General features: G+C 44.9%; 1 protein-coding gene across 1 annotated transcript; it reads left to right on the top strand.

The window, feature by feature from the left end:
• The first annotated feature begins 9176 nt into the window (after positions 1 to 9176).
• Positions 9177 to 10495, top strand: ATOH7 (atonal bHLH transcription factor 7). Its single transcript, XM_036337347.1, has one exon. It carries the CDS (start codon positions 9177 to 9179, stop codon positions 9633 to 9635), a length of 459 nt encoding a protein of 152 aa, XP_036193240.1. The 3' UTR covers positions 9636 to 10495.
• The last annotated feature ends 575 nt before the right edge of the window (positions 10496 to 11070 follow it).

The raw sequence follows: 11070 nt of genomic DNA, 5'->3' as shown, positions 1-11070 counted from the left end.
AACATGGGGAACTGTATTAAAGGGTCGTGGCATTAGGAAAATTGAGAACCACTGCTTAGGTTAAGGTCAACCTGAGTAAGAACTTCAGTCAACCAAGCAGCATAAACATATTTACTGAACACTCTAAAAAGACCCAGGTATCTACAATTTGCCCCTTCCTTCAAAGAACTTACAAACTATTTAGAGAAACAAAATAAAATTTGTAAGATACCAAGAATAGCAGTTTTAAATATTTACCAGGGTGGAGATATTTGCAGTGTGGTCAACTCTATTTCTAGTGTCTACAACAGTACCTGGTACATGGTAAGTACAATACATATTTGTTGAACAAAGGAATGAATGGAAATCAGTTTGAAACAATGAGATAAATTGGTATAAGGTTGCCAAATGAATAGAAAAGAGTACATCTGGCTACCAATGTTGGATTCCACTTAGAGATACTAGTAGCCTGGGAATATGTTTGGTATAATTGTCTGGTCATAGTATCTTTTTGCCACCAGCCCCTTCAGTGGAGGGCAGTAGGAGGCTGGGGCACAGGCAGGGAAGAATCAAACATGATGGTGAGCCCTGACCGGTTTGGCTCAGTGGATGGAGCGTCAGCCTGCGGACTGAAGGGTCCCAGGTTTGATTCCGGTCAAGGGCTTGTACTCTGGCTGCAGGCACATTCCCCAGTGGGGGGTGTGCAGGAGGCGGCTGATCGACGTTTCTCCTCATCGATGTTGCTAACTCTCTATCCCTCTCCCTTCCTCTCTGTAAAAAAAAAAATCAATAAAATATATTAAAACAAAAACAAAAACATGATGGTGAGTAGGGATGGAAACACAACCTCAGAATTAAAAGACCTGGGTGTTTGAACAATTAGAGTAACTTGTTCAGCCAAGCTGCTGAAATTGCACAAGGAAACAAAAAAGCAACACCAACTAAAATCAACAGAAAACCGCGTTCCCCTGGGGCAGGGAGCCCGCACCAGCGGCTGGCCTGGGCCTGTGAGGCCTCTGAGCTTTTACTCGGAGCTGACTCAGGGACTGCCTGAAACCTGGATCGTGATGAGAGTCACCCTTTGGGGAAGTAAGCCACCTGCTCACTGTGAAACAGCGAATACCACACTTTCAGAGCAGAAACAAGAGCAGCAGGCCCGCTGCCACCACTTTTGGAGGGCATAATTTACCCCCAAAGAGTCCATATTAGCAGGAGAAAAAAGAGCTGTGTTGATAGGGGAACAGTATCTGCTCTCTCTTTGTGTGTGGGGGTTCCTCCATCCACCTTCTCCTTCTCCCTTCCTTCACCCGATATTTCTTGAGCATCTATTATGTCAGTGGTTCTCAACCTTCTGGCCCTTTAAATACAGTTCCTCATGTTGTGACCCAACCATAAAATTATTTTTGTTGCTACTTCATAACTGTAATGTTGCTACTGTTATGAATCGTCATGTAAATATCTGATATGCAGGATGGTCTTAGGTGACCCCCGTGAAAGGGTCGTTCAACCGCCCAAGGGGTCGCGACCCACAGGTTGAGAACCGCTGTATTATGTGCTAGACACAATTCTAGGTACTGGAGACACAGCCAAGGATAGTGCAGAGGAAGATCCTGAATTCCCGGAGTTCCCAAACAAACAACTAAGGACATAAAGCATCTAACACAGTGGTTCTCAACCTTGGCTGCACATTAGAATCACCTGGGAATCTTTTGAAAATCCTGATTTCTGGGCCTCATCCTCCAGAAATTCTGTTTCTTTGTTACTAATGTTGTGGCCCCACCCCATAACAAAGAAACAGAATTTCCGGAGGATGAGGCCCAGAAATCAGGATTTTAAAAAGATTCCCAGGTGATTCCAATGTGCAGCCAAGATTGAGAACCACTGATCTAACAGAACAGGAGCTGAAAAACACAGCGGAGCCAGCTAGGAGGAATGTGGGGAAATTGCATTTAGGGCTGAGGGAGCAACCAGTGAAGAAACCCCAAGGTCGGGGTGAGTATGGGCAGTGGAAGAGCAGTCTTTTGAGGGGGCAGCAGTAAGAGGTGATGTCAGAGAGTTGGGGCCACCAGCCCAAATCCTTCTACCTCCAGAGCACAGTAAAATCTCCGTACTCTGAGTTCCTACTGCTAATCATGTTTTGCTGCATGCCAAGGACAGTGGTCCCAGTTTTTCTCATCACACACTCCTATCAGAAGGGAAAAAGCACTGGCCTATACTCACATATATGTACATAGGTATTTAAAATTTGTATAGTATAAAACATACCCCAAGACAGAAATGAAAAGAAAGAGATAAAATAAGTATCAGCAAAATGTCTACTCTTTTCCCATACCTTTGTTTCCCACTCGAGGTAGTTTTTTGGTGTGTGTTGGGTCTTATCTCTACAACTGGATTGTGAATCCCATTAGGCTAAGGGCTGTCTTATCCCTGATGCTGCCTAGCACAGGGCTGAACAGTTGGAAAAAGTAATTACAGCCTAAGGGACAAAGGCTCTACCTCTGGTGGACACACAGACTGTGGAGGTCTCCACTGGAAGGCAAGGAGAGTCCTGAGGCCTCACTGTGGCCTGGATGAAAGATTCCTCGTATCAGTCAGAGTCCAACCAGGGAAGCAGAGCCACTGTGAGTATTATGGAAGGAGGAATTTAATATAAGGACGAGGATTTACACAATTGGGGAAGGAACTAGGGACATAAAGGTCCAAAAAGGGTTGTTTAAGGATCAGCCACTAAGCAGCCCACATCCCAGTCTGGAAGCCACACAGGTCCAGCTTCTGGGGGCAGAAGTTGGCTTTTTTTGTGGCTACCACCTCTGTGAGTTCGCAGGGAGCATCTGATAGTGGGCCTGGGGTTGCTGCTGGTCAGCAGGGCTATTGAGTGGGGCGGTGAGTAAAGGGGCAGGGAGGTAGCACTGGACACACAATGAGGAGGAGCAAGGAGAGCTGGAATCCACCAGCACCTCTGCATCTCTCTCTCTCACACCCTCCGACCTACAACGATGCTCAATGCTCAAAGCCCGCCTCCCAAAGCGCCTGCAACCTCGCTTTTGCCAAACTCAAACCTGGAACCACACAGGAGAGCATTCTGAAAACCACAGCTCCCACCCTATAGAAGAGTCCCGCATATCCCCAAGACTGATCCCTTTTGTTCTGCTTCTAAGCCCATGAAAAGAAACATGATCACTGACTTGCCTTCTCGAAAACCTCAGTACTAGCAATTGGAGGGTCCCTGGATGGTGAATGCAAATATTTCAGCCACTGGAAAAGTGAAGCACCCCCTGAAAATTAACTCTTTAAAATACAAGAGTTCACTTAACATCATCGATAGGCTTTTGGGAACTGTGACTTTAAGCAAAACGTCATATAACAAAACCAATTTCACCAGAGGCTTAATTGATATAAACAAGAGTTAAGTTCCTAAGGCATATTTCTGGTCACAAAAACACCACAAAACTTCTATATAGATACTAAACACTTGCAATATTAAACATGGAAATAAATGTGAGCTATATATACATTTAAGAAAGATTAATAAAAACAAGTAAGAAAACTCTTTTCCAACCTGCTTATTCCAGCTCAGGGTGGCAGGTGTCCAGAGGTTGTCCCAGCAGCTCAGGGGCATCAGATGGGAACTCACCGTGGACAGGACGTCCTTCCATCGCAGGGTGCAGCACACCCACACCCACACTCACTCAGACTGGGGCAGTGTAGACACGGCAATCCACCCGGTGTGCACAGCTGTGGCTTGTGGGAGGAAACTGGGGTACCTGGAGAAAGCCCACGCCGACATGGAGGGAATGTGCAAACTCTACACCTACTGTCACCAGGGGCCGGAAGTCGATTTATTTTTTCTCGTCAACATTATAATGAAATGACACTGAGTGAAAGGATATTAGAAGACCTACTGTATGTGTCTATTACTGTAAAACCAAACCTCACACTATAATGAACCCATCCCATTTACTACCCAGTGAGGCCCCAAGCAGCCTTTCTTTGGCTTCTGTCTTTGATATTTCAAATGTAGATTGCTCCAATATCAAAGGCAAACGGAACTCCTCTGAATTTGCCCTCTTCTTCTTTCCCCTCTCAGCTGATGGACAGACACGGCAGAGCAGGGAAATACAGCAAAAATGAGCTTAAGGAGGGATGGCTAGTTTGTAACCTGGATAAAGGCAACAGGTCATTTTGTTTATCTAAACAAGCACCTATATTGCATTTAATTGTATGCCAGGCATAGAGCTAAGTGCTTTACAAAGATAACTAATTCAATCCTCATATCAGTTTTATGAGACTTGATTGACAGTATTATTAGCCTCTTGTACAGATAGGATAAGAGGCATAGGGAGGTAAGTAAGTTAAGATCACACCGTTGGAATTCACATCATGACCAACTGTAGCTTTATGTGTAAAAGGTCCAAAATTATCCCTTGAGTTCGAAATCTGCAGAAACTGATGAGTTCATTTTCATCTGTAAAAACTATTTATAATACGTCCTGTTAGCTGTCATTTAGAGTGACTTTCTTAGGGACCAGGCAGAGTCCTTTACAGGTACAATCTCATTTTAATGCTCACCACTGCCCTGTGAGGTAGGTATTATCACTCCATTTTGCAGATGGAGAAGCAGAAGTGATTTCTGCAAGAGCATACTGCTCGTTGACAGGAGATCCAGGACTGAGAGCTGACTTCAAAGATACAGCTCAGCCCAGATGCTCAAAGGACACAAAGTTCCACTATCAAGAAAAATGAATGCAGAGTCCAAACCATGCAAGTTTGACTGCCAAGCCAGAATTCTCATGCAGTGTGTGAAGGACTGGGGGCTGGAGAATCACCCGGGGCCCTCTGGTGAGCCTGTACTTTGAGTCGCGGGCCTGGTGCAGGGTCCCCACTTTTGTCATCTTTCTCTTGGCTCATTATTAGTCTCTAACCCTTCTTAGCTTTTGCCCTCCACAGATTTCTCTTCTCTGCACCTTTGAGGGGCAGGGAACAGAGGTATGAGACTTTCCTCTCCTTTCCTTTCTCCCCCTTAGGAACTACACAGCACATTATCTATACATATAAAAAGCCAGCGACTGGACCACCACAATGACTGGAACGACCGGTCGCTATGATGCCCACTGCAGCCAGACAACCAGCCTGACTGGGGACGGGGGTGGCCAACCTCCTGTGTCCCCTTCCCCCACCGGCGGCCTGGACCCAATTGGGGTGGGCTGGCTGGACCCCACCCATGCACGATTTCATGCATCGGGCCTCTAGTAAAATTACAAGAACTTTTAACACCTTGCTCTTCTGGTATTTAATGAAATACAAGTGCAACCCAACTTCATCATTCCTTTGTCTTTTGCTGGTTTACCTCTAAGTCTTTCAGGGACCGAGTCCCCCAGTTGCCACCCCCTCCAGAAGGGAGCCCTGTTCCTTATTTTCCATATATTTCTCTGAAAATTTCAGAGTGAACATTTTTTTTTTTGCCAAGTGTTTTCTTCTCTTTATTTTAATTGTGTGTTTATTTGGAGAGTTTCCATTTTAAAAATTAAATATGGTTTTTGGATAATAAAGGAATGTTTACCCTTGAACTTATTCTATACCTTTTATGCAATAATTTCCAGCTATTGATCTTTTACCTCTCAAATAATATTTCTCCTGTCTTTCTACTCCTACAGGTGTAAGCTCCCTCTACCTTTCCCTCTCTCCCATCTCCATCTGCCAGTTTTGATTTCTGGCCAACCCCCAGCCATACAGCAACTGCCAATTCAGCTGCCAGAGTCATGCCTTCAGTATAGAAACACTGAAGAAATTAGTCTGACATGCATGTTCTTCTGGCTCAAATGGCTATGAATGTATTTTTGATAAGAAAAAATCCATTTTGCATTCTTAATCTGGAACTGGTGTGTGTTCTTTACAAGATGAGGGAATAAAAATCATTCATATGGGTTATTTCACTAGGAATGTACTCATTCTGATCAGCATCTATCTATCATTTATCTAATTTATTTTCCAGCCATTCAGTCTGGGTCATTTATTACCTATTATTTTCTAGGCACTGTGCTAGACAGTAGGGTTATAAAATAAATGATACTGTCCTTTAAGCACAAAATTTCTAATTCTATTCCTGGCACTGTTACTAGTGACTTTTCTGACTTTGGGAAGCCACTGGTGGATCTCAGTGGCCCCACTGTAAACTGAGGGGCTTGTATTAAGTGATCTCATAATTTAAAACCTCTAAAATCAAAGGACACAGAAGATTGACTTGTCTTAATTTATCCATTACTTTGCTCAGTGCCTTTGAACACCGTGTTTAGTCTCTGACCGCAGTCTCCTCCTCCATAAAATAAATAGGAGGTCCTCTAGATCAAGTTTGGAAAAGGTGTGTTCCAAAGAATTTTGTTAATAGGCCTTCCTAGGGGGAAAAAAAAAGGTCCTGTGTTCAAGAAAGTAAAGGAAACATGAGTCAATGGGCTTCTTTATTTCTGGACGTCTTAGAAACTTTACTGTACCAATTCTGCTCATGGCTCTCCAAGCAAGAGACAGCAAGTAGGTTTCCCAAACTTACTTGACGATGGAATCCTTTTCTCCAGAATCTTTACAGTACTAACAAATTGTCCTGCAGCATACATTTGGGAAATGCCTTACTACATGCCTTCTAGGGCCCTTTACTGCAGCAGTACTCTCTCTCCTTGGATCAAGTTCCTGTCACAGATATCTGCCAGTTTATGTTCTAATACAGCTGTGCTCTGTGCATCCTGCTTGCTATGTTTCCCTTTCTCTTCAAGTTACGCTTTTGCTTCTTTTGGTGCACAGACTATAATCTCACCAACCCTGAATACATGGCCTGCCTGCAAAATCATGCCTCTCATTAGCACTTTGGTCATCAGTGTCCAGAGTAAGTGCATAGTATGTAGGGAAATATCCTAAAGATGAACACAGAGGAGGCTCCTTGGGGGAAAGGGATGAGATAAATGAACATGAGAAATAATAGCATTCATAGGGCAGATTTCCATAAAAACTCAAAAAATATATTTGACCTCTTGGTGACTAAATAACGTAAGTCTTTCCTGTCACAGGACTACGTAAGAGCCAGACTGTTAAGAGCTGGAGTAGCAGAGCTGAGTGGGTCCGTGCGAAAGTCTGTGTTCAACAGCTGTCATGCTGGAGATTATTAATGTTCGATTGCATTCTATTGTCTTCATGTTACTCAACTCCATTTCACTGTCATTGCTTCAGCTGGGGATTAATCAACTATTTATGGGAAGACTGGATTGGAGTCAGGGCAGTCACAACGGCGTTTCATTCTGCGGCAATGAGGGGGAAGCAAGTCACAGTTAAAAGACTCCTGATTGGGAGAGTTTGCTGGTAATGTAATTAAATAAAAATGGCTGGGAATAATGCTGACAGACCCATATTTCAAAAGGAAAAAGAACATATTTGGTCTTCCTTTAGAATCCAGAAATTCTCTGGCTTGAATCTATTTGGGGTGGGTTTCTTTGTTACTTTACTTTTCCTTAAGAGCTAGAAAGAAGCTGTGATGAGAGAATCAAGCTAATGGATTCTCTGTATAAATCAGTTCATCATTATCAATAGTGGAAATCATGCTTCATTATTGTTCCTGAGGACAGCTGACACAACTGTAACACCAAGTAGTATGAGATATTTATGAGGTGGAGGGAAAAAACCCTTTCATTAGGACCTACTTTTTTAAAAAATATATTTTATTGATTTTTTACAGAGAGGAAGGGAGAGGGATAGAGAGTTAGAAACATTGATGAGAGAGAAACATCGATCAGCTGCCTCCTGCACAACCCCCTCCTGGGAATGTGCCCACAACCAAGGTACATGCCTTCAATTGTAATCGAACCTGGGACCCTTCAGTCCACAGACTGACGCTCTATCCACTGAGCCAAATCGGTTAGGGCAGGAGCTACTTTTAAAAAATCTCACAAATTACTTAGATGTTTCCATGGTGCACATATATGTGCATTATGGTTAGTTTTATTAGATTTAAATGTCAAATTAAATAATGAAGGGACTATCATCCTAATGTATGTCGCCAAAGCATTTATTTCCCTGTGTCAGGAGAAACAGAGTATAAATTCTGAATTAATTTGCCTAAGTATTCCAACTCATGCAATCCAATTATATAATGAGAATAATATAAATTTTTGACATATCATTAATATCTTTTGATATGTTATAATAAATTATTCTGCAGAAAATAGTCAAATTACTTGCACAGTAAAATTCCAGGACTACAATATTAGGACCTGCTAACTTGTCCCAACATAATAGCTAAAATTAAAATGTCAACACATGAGATCAGCATTACCCAAAATTGTCACACATCTTGTCAAAGCTAAATCCTCTTATACTAAACGGATACAGCTCATAAGTCCAAGGCCAACATGTTCATGCAAATGACTTCTAATAAATTTAAAACCTCGGTTAAGTTTTTGATACGTGAGCTGCCCGCGGATGTGGGAAAAGATGGACCAAGCTCTCCCCTCACCCCCACCTTGTTATTCTTTTGGGGACAGCCAGGCCACTCCAGATGGTGCGCTACGGTCGGACATAGCTTTGGAGAAACTTCAACAGACGAGGGCTGTAATGTCAGGATTTTGCTGTGCGTCGCCCCCCTCCCTCCCCGGCCCCCCCCCCCCCCCCCCCCGCAGTTCCCAGGGTAGGAAGGTGCTGAGATGGAAGCCGAGGGACGCCCGCCCACCTGCCACCACCTGTTCCCTCCTCAGCCCTCTACTATAAATTCTCTGCCCTCCAACATCCACCCAGCACGGCCCCACAGCTCCTGCGGAAAAGGCGCTCCTTCCCGACCTGAGCTCCGACAAAGATTTCACCTTCCAGAAAAGAGGGCTCGGGCTTCCCCGGGGACTGGAACGGCCTTCCCACGCTCCATGCTGCCCCAGGAAGCCTCCCTTCTCCTTTCCACCTTCTCGCTGGGAAAATGACTTTCTCTCCAGCCTCCGCCTTCCCCCTAACGCTGGGCGAGTGAAGAGACCTGCCTCTGGTTACCCAGGCGGGCAGAGGGCGGCGCCCGGACGCCCGCGGGAAACTCCGACTCCACGCGAGGTGCCGCGCGCGCGTGTAACTCACTCGCTAAGAAGAGCCACCTCGGGGAGCCGCTCCGCAGACCAGCCCGCGCGCAGGTGCGGAGCCGGCGGGCGGGCGAGCGCGGCGCCCCCTCCTTCCCGCGGGGGATGAAGTCCTGCAAGCCCGGCCTCCCCGCGGCCGGGGCGCGCGCCGGGGCGCCGTGCGCGGGCGGCGCCGAGTGCGCGGGCGCGTGCGCCGGGGCCGGGCGGCTGGAGAGCGCGGCGCGCCGGCGGCTGGCGGCCAACGCGCGCGAGCGGCGCCGCATGCAGGGGCTCAACACGGCCTTCGACCGGCTGCGCAGGGTGGTGCCGCAGTGGGGCCAGGACAAGAAGCTGTCCAAGTACGAGACGCTGCAGATGGCGCTGAGCTACATCATGGCCCTGACCCGCATCCTGGCGGAGGCCGAGCGCTTCGGCTCGGAGCGGGACTGGGTGAATCTCCACTGCGAGCACTTCGGCCGCGACCCCTACCTCCCGTTTGCGGGCGCGAAGCTGCCGGGCGAGAGCGAGCCCTACGGCCAGAGGCTCTTCGGCTTCCCGCCCGAGCCCTTCCAGATGGCGAGTTAGGGCGCGCGGCCCCGCCGGTGCGGTCCGGGCATCTAGCCCCGGAGCCCGCCTCCCCTTTCCCGGTGTCTGCAGGGCCTTTCGGTGACCGAGGATGCATTCTTAGCATAAAGTTAGCAGACTTTCAGGTTACTTTAGTTTGCATCACTAGGCTATGGACACGAGGGTTTTATTGTCTTTCTTCCTACCCTTCTTATCAGTGTTTTGCAGATTTCATAGATGGATCTTGTGAATGGTTTTGATGGCTGTGAAAATAATTCCCCCTCTCCCTTTTTTGGTCTACGTCGAGGGAAAACAATCTTAAGGAAAACGTAGAAGTAACGGTATACTGCAGCTTTAGTCCTCAGAGAAATAATCACTTCCTTAAACTTTGTCAGTTTGTCCTGTTCGGGTGAAGTTACGGTATCCATTCCTCGTGTATGCTTAAAACACAGCTACCTTCCTATCGCGTGAATGCATTTTGCTTAGTGCATTGTGTGCGCATGCATGAAGTAGACTCCTTCCCCCCACCCCAGAGTACATGGCCGTGAATGTTCTGTATTTTTAAAAACTGTGTATACATTATTAAAATATAGATTTTGTAAAATATGGATAAAAACGTAGGTCTGTTTTTCGTGCCCTGCTGATTTCCTGATGGCACTAAAGGCCGAATTGGGGGTTAATGATATTGAGTGCTTTCCCTGAGCAAAGATGTGGAATATTTAAATCTAATCACACCAATGTTAAATGTGCTGTTTTGTAATACTTCCTAAAACAACAACAACAACAAAGCCGAGGCGAGTACACATAATTAATGTGAAAGCTTTCTCTGTAATCTTGAAAATAGAATGTATTTTTCATGTTTTTTAAATGATTAAATTAATTGAAATATTTAGCTTTAAGTAACTATTCAGTTCCTCAATATTTTATTTTCCTTATTAAGCAAATTACTATGAATTCCTTACAAATACCCCAATATATATACATTGTTCCTATGTTTGTTCATATATATATATATATATATATAATCACTGAGAGAAATTTAAAAAATGTTCTTTTTGGAGGTAATTTCCTTTTAATCAGCACAAGTTGAGCAATAAGAGCTTCACTACCATGAAGGCTAATCAAAATGGGAGCAAAAGAATACACATGGCATTTGTTTGAGTTACTTTTATAAATTTGTTTACCCCATTAGATGAATAAACCAAACCTTAATGTAAACAGTGACTTTGTGGTCAACAGCACAGAATGCATTTGGGAGAATGTCTTGCTAATAATTAGAATAAGTAGGATTCTTAAGTTACCTTTGGATCTTGTCACAAGTCAACAACAAAACGAGATCCCCCAAACCCTTGTTATGGATTCCAACGCCTAATGTCAGATACAACATCTATTTGCAAAGTATCTACAGAGAGTCTCCATTGAAATGTTTACTGTCTTAGTTATGCTAATTATCAAA

Source organism: Myotis myotis, unplaced genomic scaffold, assembly GCF_014108235.1.
Source record: "Myotis myotis isolate mMyoMyo1 unplaced genomic scaffold, mMyoMyo1.p scaffold_m19_p_15, whole genome shotgun sequence".
NCBI lineage: Eukaryota > Metazoa > Chordata > Mammalia > Chiroptera > Vespertilionidae > Myotis > Myotis myotis.
The sequence above is the reverse complement of the archived record's forward strand: the minus strand, read 5'-3'. Positions and strand labels throughout refer to the sequence as shown.